General features: G+C 44.5%; 1 protein-coding gene across 1 annotated transcript; it reads right to left on the reverse strand.

Annotated features, from left to right (window-relative positions):
• Nucleotides 1–7,707: 7,707 nt before the first annotated feature.
• rhbdl1 (rhomboid, veinlet-like 1) lies at nt 7,708–23,961 on the reverse strand (the record flags this gene model as incomplete). The annotated part of the gene is made up of 3 exons (XM_084322910.1): nt 23,866–23,961; nt 12,456–12,516; nt 7,708–7,979 (listed from the first exon to the last, which is right to left on the reverse strand). Exons 1-3 carry the CDS (start codon nt 23,938–23,940, stop codon nt 7,708–7,710), a joined length of 408 nt encoding a protein of 135 aa, XP_084179036.1. The 5' UTR covers nt 23,941–23,961.
• Nucleotides 23,962–27,592: the final 3,631 nt, after the last annotated feature.

Below are 27,592 nucleotides of genomic sequence, written 5' to 3' on the forward strand. Positions count from 1 at the left end.
CTACCATATTTGGGGATAACTACTTTTTTTTGGGGTGGGTGGGTTCTTTGGAATGAAAGTTCAAGAACCCCTGAATCACTTTTTCAACACCTTTTTTATAAAAGAAAAACAAAAAGAGTTGATCATGCTGGTGGGTGGGCTGCGTCGCGGTCTCATCAGAAAACGTAAATAAAGTACTAATCTCGAGGATAAAAGGTACATAATGTACGTTAGGTTATAGCCATACGTAATATATATTTACGTATTGTATACGTACTATATTTATGTTTTGTATCGGCGAAAGTCCCAAAGAAAAAAACGTTGCAAAACACCTCCTGGAGTCTAGCTAAAGATGCTGGCTGGTGATCGTCCAGTGACTCTTTGTTCTAGTTCTTGGTCTATAGAGCTACAATAGGCTGCTTGATACGTCCTGCCTTAAGATAACCACATCTTGAAGTACAGTGTCACACTGGGAGAAGGTAACTAGGCCTACTTGTTGTCAAGCACCAGTTCAGAGCAGCCGTTGCATACTAATGTCATAGTTGACCTATAAATGAACTGTTCTGTATCAGTGATGCAGTTTCCTTCTCTAAACCAGTTTCCTAGTATGATAATGCAGTATCTATGGTACAACTAACGGCTAAATCAGCTCTCTTGCCCGATGCTTAGTTCTGGATGTACGGTATATAACAAGGCATTGGGCGTAACAGCACAATGGATTAGGGGTAACGCTACCTTTAATAAAAAAAAAAAAAACATCTAGGGATGTTTATGGCACTATGACGTATGGCACACACCTACATGTCAGTTAACCACATTACAATAAGTGCAAAAAGAAGCCCACCGGTGATGAAATATATGGGGATTTGGAATAAGAAACGGGTCGAGAGGAAGGTCAGGATGCGTCTCTGAACCAGGTTTTTAAACGCAGGAGTGACGGTAGAAGTCTCGCGGGAGCAGCTCTGTGACAGAACCGAGACGACGGGGATTCGGGGGTTAATAATGAGAGAAATGAGTGCCGGGTTCCGCGGCCTACTCTACTACAAAAGTTGTCACCAACCTTCATGTTTTTATGTATTTCACTCGCTGTGTACTGTAGTAGTAACGACTATACCGTGCGTTCCCCCACTTTGCCGACATGCCAACTCCGAGCAAAGAGGTTAGACAAAAAGGCTGTCTGAGCGTTTAAATGACGGATTATTATGTTCCACTAGGATGCGCCCTATTCTTCACTGCACTTTCCATAATATTGCTGAAAACTATTATGTCATGTCTCTCAATGACGGCAATTAAATCAACATCATTATCGCCTGTCGGATCCACTTAGTAATATAAAAAATAAACCCCAAGTAAATCCCTGCACCCTCCAAAACAGCTATTCATCATAGACCACCGCCGCAACACTTCCGGTATTTTGAGCTCATGGGAGCGAGCGAGCGGGGGGTGCGTGAATGAATGTTGATTAGAAGAAGAACCTTGACGTATAAGTGCAACCACTTACGTCAAGGTTGTAATCAACATTCATTCATTTTTTCCCCCCGTCCCCCTCGCGAGCTCCACGTGACGCGGAAGTGCAGCGGGCTATCACAGGTGACATTGAGCGCCCTGTGACGATGCAGAGCGAGAGATGTGAAGGCACGCGCGCAGCTGCTTAACAACAGCCAAAGGATGACAATCGCTCTGCCCCTCTAACTCCGAGGCCTCTCTCCCCTAAAATGAGCACCGTCTGAATGAAGGAGAGCCTCTCTCTCTCACAGGCATGGGGAAAAGACGACGCTTGGTGTGCCGTCACTCTTGTGTTTGGACTCGGGGCCGCCCGGGGGGGGGGGGGGGGGGGGGGCAGGTAATTCGGCTCACATTAAAGCAATAAACGGGAGCATGTCTATGTTCCCCGGGTCCTATATGTTCCCCGGTAGCGATAGATAGTCAGAGCACCAGCCTTGATTCCAAACTCTAACCTTAACCAACTTCGAAAGAGGGCCTAAGCTTAACCAGTTCGAAACAAGGCGGACATTAATAATTAATAAAATAATAAGAATTAATACAATTTTCAATCAATCAATCGGGGAACATAGGACCCGGGGAACATAGGACCCGGGGAACATAGGGATGACCCCCAATAAACTACTTCCCCGCAAAGCCTTCCCCTGGCCTGGTTAATTAAGATATACATACGTGTGTCTTATTTCCCCCTCCGGCGTCTGTCTCACCACGCAGCGTGGTTACTGAGGGAGGGAACGTGTCTACGAATAAAAAAAAATAAATCAAGATTGATCCCACATTAATTTGAGGGTAAACAAAGGTTGTGAGCGTTTAGCTTCGCGTCTGGAGAAATGCTCGGATGCATTTTCATTATTAATAAAAGGTTAGGGGCTGTGGGAATTTAGAGGCTACCCCTTCAGTTTTAATCGTGCCAGTGTTTTTGTGAAATATCCGGGAGGGGGTACACCGTTTTGGCGTGTTCTCCCCCCCCCCCCCCCCTCCCCAGAAATTACAAAAACATTGCTGTTTACTAGCTGTTTTACAGCCCTTCTGGGTTCCTCCAAGTTAAAGAGGCACATTAACCTTCCCTGCAGTCTCCACTTAATCAACAGAGGCTAACGGGGACATTAATTATTCATCAGCATAGTGTATATACACGATGCACCTACTCTAGCAACATCGGCCCAGAACACGCACACACAAGGTGTTTTAATACCACACACTTCTGTTTGGTTAAGTGTATTAATACCACACACTTCTGTGGTTAAGTGTTTTAATACCACACACTTCTGTGGTTAAGTGTTTTAATACCACACACTTCTGTATGGTTAAGTGTATTAATACCACACACTTCTGTGGTTAAGTGTTTTAATACCACACACTTCTGTGGTTAAGTGTATTAATACCACACACTTCTATGGTTAAGTGTATTAATACCACACACTTCTGTATGGTTAAGTGTATTAATACCACACACTTCTGTATGGTTAAGTGTATTAACACTTTGAATGCCCAACCCGAGTTTTCTCGGGTTTACCCCTCGCGGGTTGAATGCCCATAACGAGAATATTCGTTTTTTCTCGTTTTTTCCCCTGAAAGTGTTAATACCACACACTTCTGTGGTTAAGTGTATTAATACCACATACTTCTGTGTGGTTAAGTGTATTAATACCACACACTTTTGTATGGTTAAGTGTATTAATACCACACACTTCTGTGGTTAAGTGTATTAATACCACACACTTCTGTGGTTAAGTGTTTTAATACCACACACTTCTGTGGTTAAGTGTATTAATACCACACACTTCTGTGGTTAAGTGTTTTAATACCACACACTTCTGTTTGGTTAAGTGTTTTAATACCACACACTTCTGTGGTTAAGTGTATTAATACCACACACTTCTGTGGTTAAGTGTATTAATACCACACACTTCTATGGTTAAGTGTATTAATACCACACACTTCTATGGTTAAGTGTATTAATACCACACACTTCTGTGGTTAAGTGTATTAATACCACACACTTCTATGGTTAAGTGTATTAATACCACACACTTCTATGGTTAAGTGTATTAATACCACACACTTCTGTGGTTAGGTGTTTTAATACCACACACTTCTATGGTTAAGTGTATTAATACCACACACTTCTGTATGGTTAAGTGTATTAATACCACACACTTCTGTATGGTTAAGTGTATTAATACCACACACTTCTGTATGGTTAAGTGTTTTAATACCACACACTTCTGTGGTTAAGTGTTTTAATACCACACACTTCTGTATGGTTAAGTGTATTAATACCACACACTTCTGTGGTTAAGTGTATTAATAATACCACCATTAATAATAATACCATACACATTTGAACCTGTGTGTTCTTATGTTCATGTGTGTGATGCTTGAGTCATGATGACCACTAAGGGTTGCATTTCTATTCTTTTCACGACCCTCAGAGGGGTTCAATTAGTTCGATTCAAGTTCAATGTCTTAAAAAGGCTTATTCTGATTTTTTTTTTTTTAAGATTTCTTTTTTAGCGTTTATCGCTTTTCCTGGTCAGACATGACCGACAGATGCAGTGAGGGTGAAACGGGAGAGAGAGCAGGGGAAGACATTCGGCAAATAACGGCGGGTCCGGGAATCGAACTCGGGTCGGCCGATCCGCGACGCAGCGAGGTACATGGTGTGCTACTGGAGCGCCCCTATTATTCTGAAATTTTTATACGAATCCCCTCGCTCTGTCGTCTCAGTCAGCGCTGGCATATTATTGCGATATAGTCCGACCCTGAAGACGGTGTTTATGACCCCCTGTCAACATTGGCAAATGCATAAAGAACCTCCCCAACCCCCCCGGTGGCCGGTGGACATTCAAATTAATTATTGATTGGGGGGGGGAAAAGTGAATAAATAATATATATATAAATAAATAAATAAATAAAGAAGAACATTAAATGAACGGATGGAATTGCCGTCCTGGCCTTTTCAAAAGGCCTGGATCAGTGTAGAGCTAATTGGTGGCAGGACCTCCTCTCTCTCTCTCTCTCTCTCTCTCTCTCTCTCTCTCTCTCTCTCTCTCTCTCTCTCTCTCTCCCTGATGTCCGTGATTTGTCATTTGTCAAAAATAACTGCAGTGGGGCGTCAGCACAAATGGGGCAGGGGGAAGGGAGGGGGTAGATTTGGAATCCGGCGCCTGCGTAGTAAAGCTGTGTTTACATATTGTACAATTGTGGCAAGTAAGCTGTAGAAACGTCTCTCTAAACTACAAATATGTAAATATCGTCGCGGAGAAACAGTCCCCGACGAGAGCTTGGCTTTTTCCGTCCCGTCTGGTTAAATATCCACACCGCCGGGCTTTTGACCCTCACTGCCGCTTAAACGAGAAAGACTCGCCGCCAATCAGTCCGCGTGTTTTTTCCGAATAAAACTCTCTCTCTCTCTCTCTCTCTCTCTCTGTCTTTCTGTCTTTCTCTGTCTCTCTCTATGTCTTTCTCTCTCTCTCTGTCTTTCTGTCTCTCTCTATCTTTCTCTCTCTGTCTTTCTCTGTCTTCTTCTGTCTCTCTCTGTCGCTGTCTCTCTCTCTGTCTTTCTCTCTCTCTCTGTCTTTCTGTCTCTCTCTATCTCTCTCTCTCTCTCTCTGTCTTTCTCTGTCTTCTTCTGTCTCTCTCTGTCTCTGTCTTTCTCTCTCTGTCTTTCTCTCTCTCTCTGTCTTTATCTCTCTCTCTCTCTCTCTCTCTCTCTCTCTGTCTTTCTCTGTCTTTCTCTCTCTCTCTCCCTCTCTCCCCCCCCTCTCTTTCTCTCCCTCTGCCTCTCTCCCTCTGCCTCTCTCCCTCTGCCTCTCTCCCTCTCCCTCTCTCCCCACATGGATCCGTTCTTCTATGGCTTATTTTTGTAAAGCGCTAGAGAATTAGAAAGTCGAGCCAACTCCGAGCCGGTGCTCGTCAAAGAGGAATCCGGTCTAAGGACTTGGCCCTCGGAGATTACTCTCAGAGGATCATAGCCGCGCCGTACAGTAATAGCAATCAGAGGAACAACAATCATAGCGTTTTGAGTTTTTGCACCATTTGAAACTCCTTTTTTTCCCCTTTCCCCCTTAAACAAAGGAGGGGGAATTACAAATAAATATACTCTTGATTATGAACATACAATATACACATCCACTATCGAAGGAAAGAAACAAAACAAGAGATTAACTGAATAACGCTCCTTTCGTTTATGGATACATTCCTTTACAAAAAATATACAGTCCCTAGGAATGAGATACTGAGGTATAGAATGGGCCTGACAGAAGAGACCCCAATGCCCTCTGGGAAACAGAGGTCAGAGGTCAGGCGATGACATGTCCCGCGCCAGTATGTTTATATGTGTATGTGTGTGTGTATATTTGTGTCGAGTGTGTGTGTGTGTGTGCGCATCTCCCTTTTATCTGTGTTTTCCACTAATGTACCAAATCAGGCAGTGGTTGTTCTTGCAGATATAGACACACAAGAGACCTCTGTGAATATATATATATAGTAAATACAGGGTCTGGAGACCACTTCTCTCAGTAAGAACCACAAGGGTATGAGATGAGGTTAGGCTACTCTAGCGTGTTGCTTAGCAAGTTGGTGGTTAGCATAATGCGATGGTAAAAAAAAATAGCTCACTTGTTGGAGCGACGATGGCCACCTAAGAGTCTTTTTTTATTTAAAATGTTTACATTTCCCGACTACATGCCTCTCATATGTAATAAGTACCATAATTCTGGTGACGACTGGTATCCACAGTGTAGGTATAATGGGATGGATGGATTATATATGAAAGAAAAACGATCTGAGAATCCTGTCACAACCTCTGGGGTTTCAATATGTTATGCCTCGTCTCCACTAGCCAGGGTTTAGCTGTGCTGTGGCCTCGTCTCCAGTAGCCAGGGTTTAGCTGAGCTGTGGCCTAGTCTCCAGTAGCCAGGGTTTAGCTGCACTGTGGCCTTGTCTCCACTAGCCAGAGTTTAGCCGTGCTGTGGCCTGGCTGTCTGGCACACAGTGAGCGTCTAGAACCTGGTCAAACCTGGCTGGACCACGGCTGAGACTGTTATATCATCATGGTTTAGCTTGTGTACCATAGTTGTTGGTGTGAATCTTTAAAGGTTGCCTAGCATCCTTTTTTACAAGAGTTTTACAAGAAATGCAATGGAGACATAAACCCAACCATACCATGCTAGACCATGGATAGCCCCAGCCAGGCTGAACATAGCAAATGGAGACACAAACCATACCATACCATACCATGCTAGACCATGGCTAGCCCCAGCCAGGCTGAACATAATGGAGACATAAACCCAACCATACCATACCATGCTAGACCATGGCCCCCAGCCAGGCTGAACATAGCTAATGGAGACCAGGCATTATAAGGCTGTCTGAAAGGAAGTGAAGTGGAAGAGGTGACGACATGGATGTGAAGATATGACCGTTTTGTTGTGCTCCTCAAAATGGACGTGAGGAACTTTCACCTGCACTTGATGCTGCTGTAGATTCTCTTTAATAATCCTTTGAATTGCAAAGTATCTGTAAAATAAGAAAATTCATGTTCGATTTGATTGTGAATGAGTTGATATCAGTCGAAGGGAAAAGGTAACAGAGCGAGGATGCGGGAAAAGTCAGATGTAAGGGGGATGGGGTTAAAGGCGCTGTAAGTGGTATTTCTTTGTTAGAATAAGTGTTAAATAGTTCTACATTCCGACAGCCATCACTGATATAGAGTGTCTGGTCAGTAACATGGGTCTCCCAGTCCCTCCACTCTGCAGTAAACAGTCATCACTGATATAGAGTGTCTGGTCAGTAACATGGGTCTCCCAGTCCCTCCTACTCTGCAGTAAAGTAAACACAAAATTCATTTTCGGGTATATCTCCCACTTAGAACCCTAGATGTTTTGACTTATTTCAAGAAATCTTGCCAAGCCAGATTTGGTTACTGCACTACTAGATTATTTTACTTGACAGAACTAGTTTTTATTTCTTATTTTTGTCAGTCCATTTTTGCTGTGTGGAGTTCTCTCTCCTTTGAAGTGGGAACAGGACATGTATTTTGTGTTTACTGCAGAGCGGAGGGACTGGGAGACCCATGTTACTGACTAGACACTTTATATCAGTGATGGCTGTTGGAATGTAGAGCTAGTATTTTAACATGTAGACCACTTATTTGAACAAAAAAAAAAATACCACTTACCTATATAATGTGTATGTGGGGGAGGGGGGGGGGGGCCTTCATCAGGGAGGCGGCGGGATCTGCACCCCCAGCAGCTCGTAGGCGAAGATGTTCCAGAAAATGGCGAAGAGGAGGAAGGTGATGAAGGAGAAGACGATGACCCACCAGGAACACTGCTTCTGGAGGCTCTCCTCGTAGCTGCGGAGGATCAGGAGGCCCATGCTGATGCCCACCACCGCCCCGGACAGGTGCGCCATGAAGCTGGGCTGCGGTCCCGAGGAGGGCAGCGGCGGGGAGAAACGCAGCCACACGGCACGGCCCACCTCCGAGCTCACTGTGGAGGCGGGGGGAGAGAGAGAGGAGGTGCAGAGGAATCAGTGTGGAGGCAGGGAGAGAGAGAGGAGGTCAGTGTGGAGGCAGGGAGAGGAGGCAGGGAGAGAGAGAGGAGGTCAGTGTGGAGACACAGAGTCAGGAACTCTTTAAAAAGTTCGACAGTGGCTCGGGAGGTAGAGCAGTCGTCTGGTAATCCGGAGGTTCCCGGTTCGATTCCCGGTCAGTGTGTCGAAGTGTCCTTGAGCAAGACACTTAACCCCTAACTGCTCCCGATGAGCAGGTCGGCACCTTGCATGGTTGCCTCTGCCGTCGGTGTGTGAATGTGTGAGTGAACGGGTAAAATGTGAGGAACAAATTGTAAAGCACTTTGGATAAAAGCACTTTGGGTAAAAGCACCATTTACCATTTATTTTATTTACGTGTGAAGGGGATCTCGCAGAGGTAGGGCTTTGAATGGAGTCAAGCGGGCTAGCAGTCATGGTAAAGACTGAGTCTAGGATTAGCGTGGGGCTTATACTAACGGCCCAGTGTGGGATTAAGAGGACTATACAACGATGGCTAAAGCCAAGCCACATCCTGCAGCGCCGTGGGTTTCAGAGTTTGGACAGGCTCCCAAAAATGGCTGACAGGAAGATTAAAACGGATCCCTGAATTATTCCAGAGAAACCGCAATGGAAAAAGTTAGACATATTATGATGTCAACGCCTCCCAGAGTCCCAGCAAAGTAGGTTAGACTGAACAAAACACTTTTGGGGGTTGTAACAACAATACTGTTTAGGGGAAAAAAACGTTTACATTTAGTCATTTAGCTGACGCTTTTATCCAAAGCGATTTACAAATTGTGAACAACAAGTCAGCTGGAAGCTAAGGGTACATCTGGCAGGGTCAGTGGCATTGTTTGTCAAATAGTGTTGAACTGGAGTGCTACAGTCTGAGTGCATAGTAGTATAGACATATTAGCATGATAGGTAGTAGTATAAGTATATTAACACAGTAATAAGGTACATAATAGTAAGAAAGTTTGTTTCTTTTTTATTTCAGATTTTGATTGAAGAGCTGCGTCTTTAGTTGACGGGTGACGGGGGTGTCGTTTCTGTGGGCTGCTTTGTTGCCTCTGGTCCTGGACAATTCTGGATGTTCGGGTAGAAGGACATGGTGGTGGTTGGATGGGGGGGCGTGTGGCATTGTTGTGGGTGGTCTTGGATGGCACTGGGACACTTTGGGGTGTTGTGGGGGTTGTGGTGGGTTCTTCATGCAGGGGGTCCCTGGGGTGTCTGTGGGTTGGGGGAGTTCAGTGGTGGGGACTGGTCGCGTCTATTAGAATCCTAACGCATTTATGCTTCCGCGTTCGCGTTTTGCGCTCTGATTGGCCACTGACGTTTTTGGTCGCGCCAATCGTGTGACGGCAAGTTCTTTCGCCGGTTAAGCTTAGGCACTCTTTCGAAGTTGGTTAAGGTTAGAGTTTGTCTTAGAGCAGGGCGATAGAATGCCAGCCCTGATTCCAAACTCTAACCTTAACCAACTTCGAAAGAGTCCCCTAAGCTTCACCAGTGATAAACTAGGCATTAGGTAGTTTGCTGCTGGTCGAGGGTGGAAATGGGCGCATCACGCGATTGGGCACACATGTCACATGACCAGAAACGTCAGTGGCCAATCAGATCGCACCAGAAACGGCAGTGGCCAATCAGATTCGCAAAACGTGAACGCGGAAGCATAAATGCGTTAGGATTCGAATAGACGCGGACGCGTTTGTGTTTCCGGGTTCCCGTTTTGCGCTCTGATTGGCCACTGACATACGCTAGTACGCCCCCCCTCGCTATGAGCGTAGCAGGACGCTGAAATGCAAATGCGTATCACAGTACTGCCTCCAGGAACAGCTGTTTCCGCGTGACTTTATGTGCGCTAAAGTTCTGGTAAGTTTAAAGTGCTTAGAAATGCCGGTAAATGCTTTGAGGCACGCTTCCTGACAGGATTTTATAATATTGTATTTTATAATAACAATTCATGACAGCTTGTATAGCTCAACTGGTTAGTCCCCTGCCTATGGACCATATGGTCCCCGGTTCAAATCTCTTGGATACTTATTTTTTTTCTGTAACGTTGATTAATTTATCCACTCTGGTTGATAAGATAAGATATTCCTTTATTGATCCCCTTGGGGTAATTCAGGCATCATAGCAGCATGGGGGGGGGGTACACAGGTAGTGAAAACAACACAAGCAGTGTAAACAAATAAGTCAATAGAATTTACTATCTAACCAACTGAAATATACAGTATTCACAGTATCACAGTATTCACATAAGGTGCAGTATGCATAAGGTGCTGTTATTGTCCTTTTTGGGACACCAGAGTGGATAGATTATTTAACGTTACGAAAAAAAAACATATGGTCCACAGGCAGGGCACTAACCAGTTGAGCTATACAAGCTGTCATGAATTGTTACTGACTAATCCATCATTTACACTTTTCAAGTGCCAATTGCGGTCGCCGTCCATTATTTGGCATTAATAAATCAGATATCATGCGTGTGTGCTTTTGTGTGTCGTTAAGCCTTTCCCTACGCATATTCATTTCTGGAGCATTTCTTTATCCACTCTGGCGTGATGGTGTATTGTACTCGCAAATCGCTTCCTGTTGAATGAATCGGTAGCCAACTCTCTACTTACGAGGGGGGCGTACTAGCGTAGGTCAGTGGCCAATCAGAGCGCAAAACGGGAACCCGGAAACACGAACGCGTTGGTAAAAGCATAGGAGCTTCCTTTCCTGGAGTTGGGTGCTGGTCTCTTGCATGTGCTTTGATGGATTTTGGTTGGTTTTCATCGTCGGGCTCCCTCGGTTTGCTGGCGTTTTGGGGATTCCTTGTGTGGGGGGCTCGCTACGGCTTCTGCTGTGTTTCGGGGTGTCCCGGTGTCGTCTCGGACCGTCCGTGGTGCTGCATGTCTTCTCATTTGATCGCTATTGTGTCTGTCTGCTTGAGTGTTTGGAGTTGTTGCCTTGCTGCGTGGCTCCTTTGGCATGGCTGCGGGTCCTGGGGCGCGTGACGTGTCATAAATTAAGTTATTATTATTATTATTGACAGTGGAAAATTGGCCGGGTTTCAGCTGTCCTGACTGTGATGGTTTCAGCTGTCCTGATTGTGATGGTTTCAGCTGTCTGTCCTGATTGTGATGGTTTCAGCTGTCTGTCCTGACTGTAATGGTTTCAGCTGTCTGTCCTGACTGTGATGGTTCCAGCTGTCCTGACTGTGATGGTTCCAGCTGTCCTGACTGTGATGGTTTCAGCTGTCCTGACTGTGGTGGTTTCAGCGGTCTGTCCTGACTGTGATGGTTTCAGCTGTCTGTCCTGACTGTGATGGTTTCAGCTGTCTGTTCTGACTGTGATGGTTTCAGCTGTCTGTCCTGACTGTGATGGTTTCAGCTGTCTGTCCTGACTGTGATGGTTTCAGCTGTCTGTCCTGACTGTGATGGTTTCAGCTGTCTGTCCTGACTGTGATGGTTTCAGCTGTCTGTCCTGACTGTGATGGTTTCAGCTATCTGTCCTGACTGTGATGGTTTCAGCTGTCTGTCCTGACTGTGATGGTTTCAGCTGTCTGTCCTGACTGTGATGGTTTCAGCTGTCCTGACTGTGATGGTTTCAGCTGTCTGTCCTGACTGTGATGGTTTCAGCTGTCTGTCCTGACTGTGACGGGAAATTCATTCCACCATTCTGACTTTAATACTAAGGGCTAGATCCATAAAGAATGGATTGTGTTGTGTTTTCATTCAATCAATCACCTGCGCGGTGATTTATTGAATGAACATTTCATTAACAGATTGCAGAATGGGTACAATACAGTACGGCTCAATACACACAATTGTTAAGGGGATGCAGACCAGAGAAAGACTTGTTTACATCAGGGTCCCCCATTTTCAATTCATAATGAATTGTAAGTAAGGGTGCAATTAGCACCGTGCAATCCATTCTTTGTGGATCTAGCCCTAAGTTTTCACGTCACCTTGGTGAAACTATTTTTTAGGACAGACTAGGGGACATTTTCGGTACAGAGCAGACAGCAAACGAACAGATGGAAGGAGCATATTGCTCCCATGTGTGTGTGTGTGTGTGTGTGGGGGGGGGGGGGGGGCAGCATAGAGTGACTGAAATCCTTTTGAAAACAATGCAACACGTGTGACAGCCAGAGCACTCACTCCGAGCCATTAAAGGCCATCAAACGAGCGGCAGGCCCTCCACTCACTTTTAGGAGGCTAATAAATCCCACTCAAATGATAATTAGCCTGCAATTAAAACGAGACTGTGAACAGGTGTTCGGACGTTAAAAACGCTGGAAGCGGAGGGGAGCGCGCGGTCGGTAATTGTTTAGTTAAGGCATGGAACTCTTCCTTCGGAACGGACCTCGTAAACAGCGGGGGTTTGGCGCCGATTCCGACGGAAACGCCTACTAAAAAGGCCCTTGATGAAGCATGGAGAGAACTTACTGCAGACCAGAGCCAGGATCATGCGTAGGAGTTTGTAGGGACACCTCATCCCGGCCCAGTTCTGCAACACAGGAGGAGAACGGAGAACAATCAGTCAGGTGTTAAAGACTCTCAGTGCAGTGAAAATTGTTGTTTTCCAATCTCATTGCATTTTTTTCCCCACGATGTTTTTATTTTCATTTTTCAGATCTTTGTCATTTTCTTTTTACAACTTTTTCTTTTTTCAATACATACATAAACCCCTTTTGCAGTTCAACAAACATTACACAGGACATACATTTGAAATAATACAACAAACATTTTAAATCATACTTTGGCTTCTCCCGGATTTTTCCCAAGGCTGCCTCTCCCACATTGTACCACAGGGTACAGGTATGGGCAGGGTAATAGTAGATAGACATAAATATAGGCAATACAATTTGATCTGAATATACAAAAAATATGAGAAAAAATAAGCAGTGTAAACAATATAATTAACTCTGCATATAGAAATATGAGAAAAATAAACAGTGTAAACAATGGTTCAGATGAAAACAGTATACACAAGGTACCCTAACTGGCATGATATACGTCATACATTGTAGTCCGTGCAGGTTTTGGTGGTTAAGAGTCAGACACACTTATTGACAGCACTTTATGATACTAACTTGACATCTCCTAGTCAGTGAACAGAAGGCCACGCCCCCTCAACATACTGGTGGTGGTGCTCAGAGAGGGTGCACTGAAACAGTTGATACACCCAAAAACACATAATACACCCCAAGCTGGGGCGGCTGGGTGGCGTAGCGGAGATTGCGCTCGTCACCAATGCAAGAGACTCCGGTCTCGACTCCCCCGAGTCAGCATTGCCTGCGGCTTGGGCCAGTCGTCATACTATCTCAATTGGCAGAGGTAGCGGGTGGAAAGTCGATGGGTGGGGATTGGACGTTGTGGACAGCGACTCCTACAGGTCGGTTGGGTGACGCCTGTACAGCAGAGACAGGAAGTATCGGGGGCAGCGTGAGCCTCCCACGCGTTACTCCTCGCAACTGTCTGGTGAAAAGATGCGACAGGCTGCCTCCTCGTGTACCGGAGGGGACACGTGATGCAAGGCTTCTGTCCTCACTACAGCCGACCAGTGGGAGACATAGTCTAGCAACGTTCAAGACGGGGGAGGGGAGAATTGAAGGGGAGAATTGGCGATACGAAATCGGGATGGGAGAAAAATAAGGAGAAATAAGGAGAAAAAGTGGATAAAAAAAAAAATAATACACCCCAAGCTGTAAAGAAACTACACTCCGTCCTGCCACTAACATTCCACAACACACTTTTTCTGACTGAATACTTTAATACCCTAATCAGTCAGGCTTCAGGACTGGTCACTCCACAGAGACAGCCCTCATTGCGGTCACAGAGGCACTTCACTTAGCAAAAGCGAAAGGCCTCTCCTCTGTCCTGATTCTCCTAGATCTATCTGCAGCCTTCGACACAGTCAACCACCAGATCCTCCTTGCGGTCCTCGCAGGAATGGGAGTGGCTGGCTCTGCGCTGACATGGCTGTCATCATACCTCAATGACCGCTCCTACCAAGTGTCATGGAGAGGGACCCTGTCGGCCACCCGCCCCCTGCGGACGGGTGTCCCCCAGGGCTCGGTTTTAGGACCCCTTCTCTTCTCCCTCTACACTAAATCACTGGGTAACATTATCACGTCTCATGGCTTCTCCTACCATTGTTATGCCGACGATACTCAACTCTTCCTCTCCTTCCCTCCCTCAGATATCCACGTCTCTGTGCGGATCTCGGCCTGTCTGTCCGACATCTCAGCCTGGATGACGTCCAACCACCTCAAACTGAACCTAAGCAAAACAGAATTGCTCCACCTGCCGGCCAAATCCTCCCCCCTAACCGACCTTTCAATCACAGTCGAGAATGCAGCTGTGACTGCGTCCCCGACCGCCAAGAACCTTGGTGTTGTCCTCGACGACCAGTTGAACTTCTCTGCTCACATCGCAGCGACGACCAGAACCTGCCGATTCCTCCTGAGCAACGTCAGAAGGATACGCCCCTTCCTGACAAAAGAAGCCACCCAACTCCTCGTCCAATCAACAGTCATCTCCCGCCTCGACTACTGCAATGCACTGCTCGCTGGCCTCCCGGCCACTGCCACTAAGCCTCTTCAACTCATTCAGAACGCAGCGGCCCGCCTGATCTCAAACCTACCGAAGTCGGCCCATGTCACCCCACTTCTTAGGGACCTGCACTGGCTCCCCATTGCTGCACGAATCCGCTTCAAGGCCCTCGACCTAGCATACCGTGCGGCAAAGGGAACCGCTCCCGCCTACCTCCGGTCAATGGTCTCTAACTACACACCCTCAAGACCCCTACGCTCTGCATCTTCTGGCCGCCTCAGACCTACTCCTATCCAAGCTCCGGGAGGGTCATCAAAGAGAAGTCGCCTATTCTCAGTCCTTGCCCCACAATGGTGGAATGAACTACCCACCCCAGTTAGGACAGCCGAATCACGTCCAATCTTTCGCCGTCGACTAAAGACGCACTTCTTCAACCATTATCTGAATTAAAAAAAAAAAAAAAAAAAAAAAAAAAAAAATCTAACCCTAACTAACCGTACTGTCATGCACTTGTCCTAATAAACTAACCTACACTGTAGCACTCAACACTTTGATGAACATTGTTGCTCAGCTGATAGAGTTGTGCCCTTCCTGATGGCTTGTCGTACAGAACTTGTAAGTCGCTTTGGATAAAAGCGTCAGCTAAATGACTAAATGTAAATGTAAATGTAAATGTTAACAGCTTAGCATCAGCGTCTCCTGTTCCTAAGGGCATATTAGGAGTGCATTAGGAGTACATTAGGAGTACAGAGCAGGGTTATCCATATCCATGAGGGCAGGCCAGGGGGCAGCCAGACCAGATGCGGACATGATTATACACCTCCGCACTGCCTGGTTCCACCCCAGTGGCGTTCTATTATTCAGGGCTAAGATAGCCTCACGGAGGGTGCGAAGGGGCCAATGAAAGAGACCCCCCGTGATCCTCCTGGAATCAAAACAAAAGGCACCCTGCCTCAGAAGAACACGTCTGTTCCCCAGGCTTTTACTGTTCAATATTACACTTACTGAAGACTTGTGTATATTTTTACAGTATATTTCTTACTGTATATTTTATACTAGAATGTATATACATAACATACGAAATGTGAATCCCGGTCCCGTACTCTATTATTATTATTATTATTATTATTATTATTATTATTATTATTATTATTATTATTATTATTATTATTATTATTATTATTATTATTATTATTATTATTATTATTATTATTATTATTATTATTATTATTATTATTATTATTATTATTATTATTATTATTATTATTATTATTATTATTATTATTATTATTATTATTATCATCTTATTCTTAGGCCTATTCTTATTCTTAGGCAATTTTGTTATTCTTATTTGTGACTTTGTTCTGTCTAAATGTCTAAATGTTTACTGTGAGCGATTTGTAGCGTCAAATTTCCCTCGGGATGATTAAAGTATTTCTATTCTATTCTATTGAAGGACTGCACCAATCACAGTGCTCGCCCCTCCCTCCTCCTCTCCCTGCACAGGAAGTCGGGGCGAGCGCCGTGCAAGATTACAGACACCCAGGAAAGGTCAATAAAGTAGGGCCCTATAACACTGCCATGATGACCGTATTAATATGACTGCGGAGTGGCAGGGCTCGTAAAATTGCAATAAAATCACAAATAAATGATGAGTGTCATGGAGGGGGGCAGGTCAACACAACAGCACAGAAATCTTCACACAGCGATTTGCTTTGACACGCGTGCGGCCCTCTCTCGCTCGCACAGGCGGGGATTCATTTTGTACACCGTGGATCTCGCCGATGTGAAAGACGCCACTGAGATGGGGGATTGTTCTTTGAAAGAACGTGCTGTACGCGTGAGGTTCTTCTGTAGGTGTGAGGTTCTGTACGTATGAAGTTCTGTACGTATGAGGTTCTATACATATGATGTTATTTTTTTTTTTTATCTTTTTCCCCCTCCTTTTTCCTTCGATTTTCTCCCATCCCAATGTTAGTCGTTATGCCAATTCCCAATCCCCTTCCTGGTCGCTGCGCACTTACCCCCCACAGTCGGTCTGGGAGAGTGGAGGCTATCACGTGCTTCCTCCGACACACGTCTAGCCAATCAACCGCTTCTTTTCACCTGGCAGCGCGGAGTCTCACTGAGAGGGTGTAACGTGTGGAAGGATCACACTACCCCCCTTAGATCCTATCCGCGCTGAGCAGGCGCCCCGACCGAACTGTAGGAGTCGCTGTTTACAACGACCCGGACCCACCCCGCCAGCTTTCCGACCCTCTAATACTGCCAATTGTATTAGTGTGAACGGCCAGCCAAGCTGGTGACAACGCCGGAGCTGTGAGCTGGATATGATGTTCTATACATAATGAGGTTCTGTACATATGAGGTTCTATACATATGAGGTTCTGTACATATGAGGTTCTGTACATATGAGGTTCTATGTATGAGGTAATGTACGCACACACACACACTCACTCACACACACACTTTTGGCATCCAACCAGAGTGCAAATGTAACAGTAAAGTGCAATAGTAATATACAATGTACAGGTGATTATAAAATATATAAATGAGTACTACTGAGCAATGTAGTGTACTAATGTAGGTATGAGGTTCTATATGTATGATGTTCTATATGAGGTCATGTATGTATGAGGTAATGTATGTATGAGGTAATGTATGAGGTTCTATATGTATGAGGTAATGTATGTATGAGGTAATGTATATAATACGGTTCTATATGTATTCTATATGTGGGGGCGACAGTGGCTCAGGGGGTAGAGCAGTCATCTGGTAATCGGAAGGTTCCCAGTTCGATTCCCGCTCTTAGGGTAGAACAGAAGAACAGGCGTAGTAGTAGACCAAATAAACGGCTCTGTAATAATCTGTTAGTTGGAGGTAATGTATATAAGAAGGTTATATACCGTTCTGAAGGTATCAGAAGATCAGGTGTGGTAGACCAAATAAACGGCTCTGTAATAATCTGTTAGTTGGAGGTAATGTATATAAGAAGGTTATATACCGTTCTGAAGGTATCAGAAGAACAGGCACAGTAGACCAATAATCTGTTAGTTGATACTAATGTATGTATGAGGTTCTATATGTATGAGGTAATGTATGTATGAGGTTCTATATGTATGAGGTTCTATATGTATGAGGTAATGTATGTATGAGGTTCTATATGTATGAGGTTCTATATGTATGAGGTAATGTATGTATGATGTTCTATATGTATGAGGTTCTATATGTATGAGGTAATGTATGTATGAGGTTCTATATGTATGAGGTTCTATATGTATGATGTTCTATATGAGGTAATGTATGTATGAGGTCATGTATGTATGAGGTTCTATATGTATGAGGTTCTATATGTATGAGGTAATGTATGTATGAGGTAATGTATGTATGAGGTAATGTATGTATGAGGTAATGTAGGTATGAGGTTCTATATGTATGATGTTCTATATGAGGTAATGTATGTATGAGGTCATGTATGTATGAGGTAATGTATGTATGAGGTAATGTATGTATGAGGTAATGTATGAGGTTCTATATGTATGAGGTAATGTATGTATGAGGTAATGTATATAATACGGTTCTATATGTATTCTATATGTGGGGGCGACAGTGGCTCAGGGGGTAGAGCAGTCATCTGGTAATCGGAAGGTTCCCAGTTCGATTCCCGCTCTTAGGGTAGAACAGAAGAACAGGCGTAGTAGTAGACCAAATAAACGGCTCTGTAATAATCTGTTAGTTGGAGGTAATGTATATAAGAAGGTTATATACTGTTCTGAAGGTATCAGAAGATCAGGTGTGGTAGACCAAATAAACGGCTCTGTAATAATCTGTTAGTTGATACTAGCAGAGAAAGTTAGAGTTAGAGTCTTGCTCTTCTGGGCCCCATCCACGCACTTTAAATTCTATTTTCGGTGGCGTCTCCCTTGCCGAGAGAGTGAAGGGTGGGACGCACGCTAGTGAAAGTGATTCATCAGATCACACACAGCCTTGAGTCGTGTGCTATGCATGAGCTGAGACTATTCCCATCCAGGCAAGGTGACACACATACACACAGAGACCCAGACAGATACACACAGAGACCCAGACAGATACACACAGAGACCCAGACAGACAGACAGATACACACACTAGGGATGGGCACCAGTAATGTCTTTCCAGATCGAGTACCCGCATGAATTACTAGAGTAGTGCTTGAGCAATTGTTTATGGAAATCTATTTTTAGAACGCAGTTTAAAGCGCATGGCAGCAGCAATATCAAGATTGCACACACACTCGCTCATGCGTGCTACCGATTTGATTATGTCTCACTCCGTGGACATACTGTAACAATGCACAGCAATATAATATTAATGTGTATTGTGTATGCGTAGTCAGAACAGTCTGTTACCATTTGTAATAATTACAGTACATCCACTCTGTCTGCAACAGGTCTCTCCGCTCATGGAACGGCATGTCCGTATCGATACTAGTCTATGAACGCTACGCAAAAAGTGGGCGACATGTTGTTGGCACAATTTGGAAATGCGCAAACAAGAACCGCTGTTTTAATCTTTTAGATAACGCTAAGCTAACAAACCTTTTGCGGTAACGTTAAAGTGTACTCTCCATGCTTCCAAACTTCCAACTTCCTGCAAAAAAAACAGGTGTAGGCGGTCGGGTGGCGTAGCAGAGATTGCGCTCGATACCAATGCAAGAGGCTGCGGTCTCGACTCCCGGAGTCAGCATTGCCTGCGGCTTGGGCCGACCGTCATACTAACTCGTTTGGCTGAGTTAGTGGGATGGAAGTCGTGGGTGGTAATCTGGCGTTGTGGACAGCTACAGGTCAGGTCTGGGCGCCTGCTCAGCGAAAGGCAGGAAGTGGTGAAGGCAGCGTGACCTCCCACGCGTTACACTTCACCATTGAGAGTCCTCGCTGCCAGGTGAAAAGAGAGCCGCTGGCTGTCTCCGCATGTGTCGGAGGAAGCATGTGGTAGACTTCAGGGTTCCCTTGTACCGACCAGTAGGGGGAACATGCGCACAACGACCAGGTAGGGGAGGGGGGGAATTGGCATAACGACTAAATTGGGATGGGGAGAAAAGCATAGAAAATCAGGCAGAGAAAAGAGGATAAAAAAACAAAAAAAAAACAGGTCTGTCAAAGAGCACTGAGGACGTATCGAAGAAGTGATCCGACTACACTACACTAGTTAAAGGGGCACTTCACCAAATAAAACTAGACTGATTTACTTTGCACATAATCTCACACACATCCCAAAACAGTTTTGCACACATTCCTTTAGTTTGACAGTTACTGGGAGTAAATTAGTTTGAATATGGCCACCAGTGATGTCATCGGGGGCATTGAATCCTGTGAAATTAACAATGAGCATTAATTCAGAAAGTTACATTGTTGATGCTTGAAATGTCTGCGCTTCCACTTTATCGTATGGTTTTGTTTTTACTTAATAGCGAACGTGAAATAATCCAACAAGCAAGCTATAGCTGGCTGCTGTCATTGCTAACAGCTAACGCTGGCGGACCAGGCTAGCGCATTTCCGGGAACAAAAGCATTCATTCTGAAAGTTATATCACTGATGCTTGAAATGTGTGAGCTTAGTGAAACAACATGGCAAAAACGTACAAAATGCTGGTACCATGTAAAATCTCCGGTCTCTCTTCATCTTTCTTTTCTGTTCTCCCAGCTGTTAACAGACTGTTATGCTACCTGGCTAGCTAGCGAGCTGCACCCAGCATGCCGTTCAGCAGTGTAACAGTTAATAGGGTCCCCTCTCAATACATTGAGAGGTAGGTGCTGGTAAAAACAAGGGAAATATATTTTCGGAGACAAAACGATATTTGCATGAACTATTCGATCATTAAAATTCCCTACTGATGACATCACTGGGGCGCAGTAAACTCATTTACTCTCAATAACTGTCAATGTGTGCAATTGTCAAAAACAATGAATGCGTGCAAAACAGTTTTTGCGTTTTTGGATGCGTTTGAGATTATGTGCAAAATAAATCAGCTTTTTGGTGAAGTGCCCCTTTAAAACACGTTATGAAACAGTTAAGAAACATAACTAAGAGCAAAGGAACCGGAGGTTTGTCAATAATTCCATGTTCAACGTGAAAATGTAATGGCTTTGCGGTATCAAATATTGGACCTGGTCTTCAGAGTACATTACTAATCACCCCTTCACTGAGTATGTTACTAATCACCCCTTCACTGAGTATGTTACTAATCACCCCTTCAGTGAGTATGTTACTAATCACCCCTTCACTGAGTATGTTACTAATCACCCCTTCAGTGAGTATGTTACTAATCACCCCTTAACTGAGTATGTTACTAATCACCCCTTCACTGAGTATGTTACTAATCACCCCTTTAGTGAGTATGTTACTAATCACCCCTTCAGTAACTAGGTTACTAATCACCCCTTTAGTGAGTATGTTACTAATCATCTCTTCAGTAACTAGGTTACTAATCACCCCTTCAGTGAGTATGTTACTAATCACCCCTTCAGTAACAAGGTTACTAATCACCCCTTCACTGAGTATGTTACTAATCACCCCTTCAGTAACAAGGTTACTAATCACCCCTTCAGTGAGTATGTTACTAATCATCCCTTCAGTAACTAGGTTACTAATCACCCCTTCAGTGAGTATGTTACTAATCACCCCTTCAGTAACTAGGTTACTAATCACCACCTTCAGTGAGTATGTTACTAATCACCCCTTCACTGAGTATGTTACTAATCACCCCTTCAGTGAGTATGTTACTAATCACCCCTTCACTGAGTATGTTACTAATCACCCCTTCACTGAGTATGTTACTAATCACCCCTTCAGTAACTAGGTTACTAATCACCCCTTCACTGAGTATGTTACTAATCACCCCTTCACTGAGTATGTTACTAATCACCACCTTCAGTGAGTATGTTACTAATCACCACCTTCACTGAGTATGTTACTAATCACCACCTTCACTGAGTATGTTACTAATCACCCCTTCACTGAGTATGTTACTAATCACCCCTTCACTGAGTATGTTACTAATCACCCCTTCACTGAGTATGTTACTAATCACCCCTTCAGTGAGTATGTTACTAATCACCACCTTCAGTGAGTATGTTACTAATCACCACCTTCAGTGAGTATGTTACTAATCACCACCTTCAGTGAGTATGTTACTAATCACCCCTTCAGTGAGTATGTTACTAATCACCACCTTCAGTGAGTATGTTACTAATCACCCCTTCACTGAGTATGTTACTAATCACCACCTTCAGTGAGTATGTTACTAATCACCACCTTCAGTGAGTATGTTACTAATCACCCCTTCACTGAGTATGTTACTAATCACCACCTTCAGTGAGTATGTTACTAATCACCACCTTCAGTGAGTATGTTACTAATCACCCCTTCACTGAGTATGTTACTAATCACCACCTTCAGTGAGTATGTTACTAATCACCACCTTCAGAGAGTATGTTACTAATCACCCCTTCAGTGAGTATGTTACTAATCACCACCTTCAGTGAGTATGTTACTAATCACCCCTTCAGTGAGTATGTTACTAATCACCCCTTCACTGAGTATGTTACTAATCACCACCTTCAGTGAGTATGTTACTAATCACCCCTTCAGTGAGTATGTTACTAATCACCCCTTCAGTAACTAGGTTACTAATCACCCCTTCAGTGAGTATGTTACTAATCACCCCTTCAGTGAGTATGTTACTAATCACCCCTTCAGTAACTAGGTTACTAATCACCACCTTCAGTGAGTAGGTATGTTACTAATCACACCTTCAGTGAGTATGTTACTAATCACCCCTTCACTGAGTATGTTACTAATCACCACCTTCAGTGAGTATGTTACTAATCACCACCTTCAGTGAGTATGTTACTAATCACCCCTTCACTGAGTATGTTACTAATCACCACCTTCAGTGAGTATGTTACTAATCACCACCTTCAGAGAGTATGTTACTAATCACCCCTTCAGTGAGTATGTTACTAATCACCACCTTCAGTGAGTATGTTACTAATCACCCCTTCAGTGAGTATGTTACTAATCACCCCTTCACTGAGTATGTTACTAATCACCACCTTCAGTGAGTATGTTACTAGTCACCACCTTCAGTGAGTATGTTACTAATCACCCCTTCACTGAGTATGTTACTAATCACCACCTTCAGTGAGTATGTTACTAATCACCCCTTCAGTGAGTATGTTACTAATCACCCCTTCAGTAACTAGGTTACTAATCACCCCTTCAGTGAGTATGTTACTAATCACCCCTTCAGTGAGTATGTTACTAATCACCCCTTCAGTAACTAGGTTACTAATCACCACCTTCAGTGAGTAGGTATGTTACTAATCACACCTTCAGTGAGTATGTTACTAATCACCCCTTCAGTGAGTATGTTACTAATCACCCCTTCAGTGAGTATGTTACTAATCACCCCTTCAGTGAGTATGTTACTAATCACCACCTTCAGTGAGTATGTTACTAATCACCCCTTCAGTGAGTATGTTACTAATCACCCCTTCAGTGAGAGCTGCTGTATCTAGTTGACACCTGACACAAGGGCCTCCGGAATATTCCATGGCGGTCCTCCAAAAAAAGCCCTGCTCGTTATCGAGCTATAAAAAGTCCTTATCTCATCGTATTAACATGACCCCGCTCTGCATGTGTGTGCGTGTGTGTGTGTGTGTGTGTGTGTGTGTGTGTGTGTGTGTGTGTGTGTGTGGACACACTCGACTATGCTATAGGAAACACTTAGTGGACGTCAGTCAGGAGCCTCCATTAAAAGGTCTTACCCCCTGCAGCAAGGCCTCTGGGGGGAGAAACAACTCTGTCTGACAGGATGTTGCTGTGTAGAGGAGTCGTTTATCTATCTATCTATCTATCTATCTATCTATCTATCTATCTATCTATCTATCTATCTATCTATCTATCTATCTATCTATCTATCTATCTATCTATCTGTCTGTCTGTCTGTCTGTCTGTCTGTCTGTCTGTCTGTCTGTCTGTCTGTCTGTCTGTCTGTCTGTCTGTCTGTCTGTCTGTCTGTCTGTCTGTCTGTCTATCTATCTATATCTCTATCTATTACTCTCTCTCCCCCTCCCCTATATATATCCTCTCTCTCTCTATATATATATCTTCTCTCTCTCTCTCTCTCTCTCTCTCTCTCTCTCTCTCTCTCTCTCTCTATATATATATATATACTCTGAGCAGATGTCTCTGACACTTCATGTCTCTATTGAAACTGCTATCAGGCGTAACAATAAGAGGTGATGATGATGGTAGTTACCATGACAACGTTGGCCAGATGCGCCGAGCAGAGAGCGTAGACCCCCCCGGAACCCCCCACTACCGGGGCACGCATGTCTGTGATGGACACCGTCAGGGAACCTAGAGAGAGAGAGAGAGAGAGAGAGAGAGAGAGAGAGAGAGAGAGAGAGAGAGAGAGAGAGAGAGAGAGAGAGAGAGAGAGAGAGAGAGAGAGAGAGAGAGAGAGAGAGAGAGAGAGAGAGAGAGAGAGGTTATAGATCCCATCCTGGCTCAGCATGTCATAATATATACAGTACAGCAGAGAGAGAGACAGAGAAAAGGGTACGAGATAGAGAGAGAGAGATAGATAGAGAGAAAGATAGTAATAATAATAATAATAATAATAATGGATTGGATTTATATATCGCTCTTCGTGACACCCCAGTGACCCCAGAGCGCTTACAAAGTCCATTATTCGTTCATACACAGTGATACCGGTGGTGGTAAGCTACAATTGCAGCCAGAGCTGCCCTGAGGCAGACTCACGGAAGCGTGGCGAATAATCATCGCCTACGGCCCCTCCGACCACCACCAACATTCATTCACATTCATACGAGGCAAGTAGGTTAAGTGTCTTGCCCAAGGACACAACGGCAGTGGGATGGACATGGGCTTGAGCGGGATTCGAACCACCAACCCTTCGATCATTGGATGACCCGCTCTACCCCTGAGCCACGCCGCCCCACAACATAGTGAGAGAGAAAGAGAGAGAGAAGGGGGGTACAAGAGAGAGAGATAGAGAGAAAGAGAGAGGATGGGGTACGGGAGAGAGATAGAGGGAGAGAAGGGGGGCACGAGAGAGAGAGATAGAGAGAAAGAGAGAGGATGGGGTACGGGAGAGAGAAAGAGAGAGAGAAGGGGGGCACGAGAGAGAGGGGGAGAGCGCAATGCAGGGAGAAGGGTGAGAGAGGGATTGAATGGTACAGCAGTGCGGGGTCAGATTACTTATCATACCACTTGTCAAGGAACCTTCCTCTGGGCACTCTCTCTACAACACACCATGAAGACACACACTCTGTCTACAACACACCATGAAGACACACACTCTGTCTACAACACACCATGAAGACACACACTCTGTCTACAACACACCATGAAGACACACACTCTGTCTACAACACACCATGAAGACACACACTCTCTCTACAACACACCATGAAGACACACACTCTGTCTACAACACACCATGAAGACACACACTCTGTCTACAACACACCATGAAGACACACACTCTGTCTACAACACACCATGAAGACACACACTCTCTCTACAACACACCATGAAGACACACACTCTGTCTACAACACACCATGAAGACACACACTCTGTCTACAACACACCATGAAGACACACACTCTGTCTACAACACACCATGAAGACACACACTCTGTCTACAACACACCATGAAGACACACACTCTGTCTACAACACACCATGAAGACACACACTCTGTCTACAACACACCATGAAGACACACACTCTGTCTACAACACACCATGAAGACACACTCTGTCTACAACACACCATGAAGACACACACTCTGTCTACAACACACCATGAAGACACACACTCTGTCTACAACACACCATGAAAACACACACTCTGTCTACAACACACCATGAAGACACACACTCTCTCTACAACACACCATGAAGACACACACTCTGTCTACAACACACCATGAAGACACACACTCTGTCTACAACACACCATGAAAACACACACTCTGTCTACAACACACCATGAAGACACACACTCTGTCTACAACACACCATGAAGACACACACTCTGTCTACAACACACCATGAAGACACACACTCTGTCTGCAACACACCATGAAGACACACACTCTGTCTACAACACACCATGAAAACACACACTCTGTCTACAACACACCATGAAAACACACACTCTGTCTACAACACACCATGAAGACACACACTCTGTCTACAACACACCATGAAGACACACTCTGTCTACAACACACCATGAAGACACACACTCTGTCTACAACACACCATGAAAACACACACTCTGTCTACAACACACCATGAAGACACACACTCTGTCTACAACACACCATGAAAACACACACTCTGTCTACAACACACCATGAAGACACACTCTGTCTACAACACACCATGAAGACACACTCTCTGTCTACAACACACCATGAAGACACACACACTGTCTACAACACACCATGAAGACACACACTCTGTCTACAACACACCATGAAAACACACACTCTCTCTACAACACACCATGAAGACACACACTGTCTACAACACACCATGAAGACACACACTCTGTCTACAACACACCATGAAGACACACACTCTGTCTACAACACACCATGAAGACACACACTCTGTCTACAACACACCATGAAGACACACACTCTGTCTACAACACACCATGAAGACACACACTCTGTCTACAACACACCATGAAGACACACACTCTGTCTACAACACACCATGAAGACACACACTCTGTCTACAACACACCATGAAGACACACACTCTGTCTACAACACACCATGAAGACACACACTCTGTCTACAACACACCATGAAAACACACACTCTGTCTACAACACACCATGAAGACACACACTCTCTCTACAACACACCATGAAGACACACACTCTGTCTACAACACACCATGAAGACACACACTCTGTCTACAACACACCATGAAGACACACACTCTGTCTGCAACACACCATGAAGACACACACTCTGTCTACAACACACCATGAAAACACACACTCTGTCTACAACACACCATGAAAACACACACTCTGTCTACAACACACCATGAAGACACACACTCTGTCTACAACACACCATGAAGACACACTCTGTCTACAACACACCATGAAGACACACACTCTGTCTACAACACACCATGAAAACACACACTCTGTCTACAACACACCATGAAGACACACACTCTGTCTACAACACACCATGAAAACACACACTCTGTCTACAACACACCATGAAGACACACTCTCTGTCTACAACACACCATGAAGACACACACTGTCTACAACACACCATGAAGACACACACTCTGTCTACAACACACCATGAAAACACACACTCTGTCTACAACACACCATGAAGACACACACTCTGTCTACAACACACCATGAAGACACACTCTGTCTACAACACACCATGAAGACACACTCTCTGTCTACAACACACCATGAAGACACACACTGTCTACAACACACCATGAAGACACACACTCTGTCTACAACACACCATGAAGACACACACTCTGTCTACAACACACCATGAAGACACACACTCTGTCTACAACACACCATGAAGACACACACTCTGTCTACAACACACCATGAAGACACACACTGTCTACAACACACCATGAAGACACACACTCTGTCTACAACACACCATGAAGACACACACTCTGTCTACAACACACCATGAAGACACACACTGTCTACAACACACCATGAAGACACACACTCTGTCTACAACACACCATGAAGACACACACTCTGTCTACAACACACCATGAAGACACACACTGTCTACAACACACCATGAAGACACACTCTGTCTACAACACACCATGAAAACACACTCTGTCTACAACACACCATGAAGACACACACTCTGTCTACAACACACCATGAAGACACACACTCTGTCTACAACACACCATGAA

Source organism: Notolepis coatsorum (assembly GCF_963971535.1).
Source record: "Notolepis coatsorum genome assembly, chromosome: 10".
NCBI lineage: Eukaryota > Metazoa > Chordata > Actinopteri > Aulopiformes > Paralepididae > Notolepis > Notolepis coatsorum.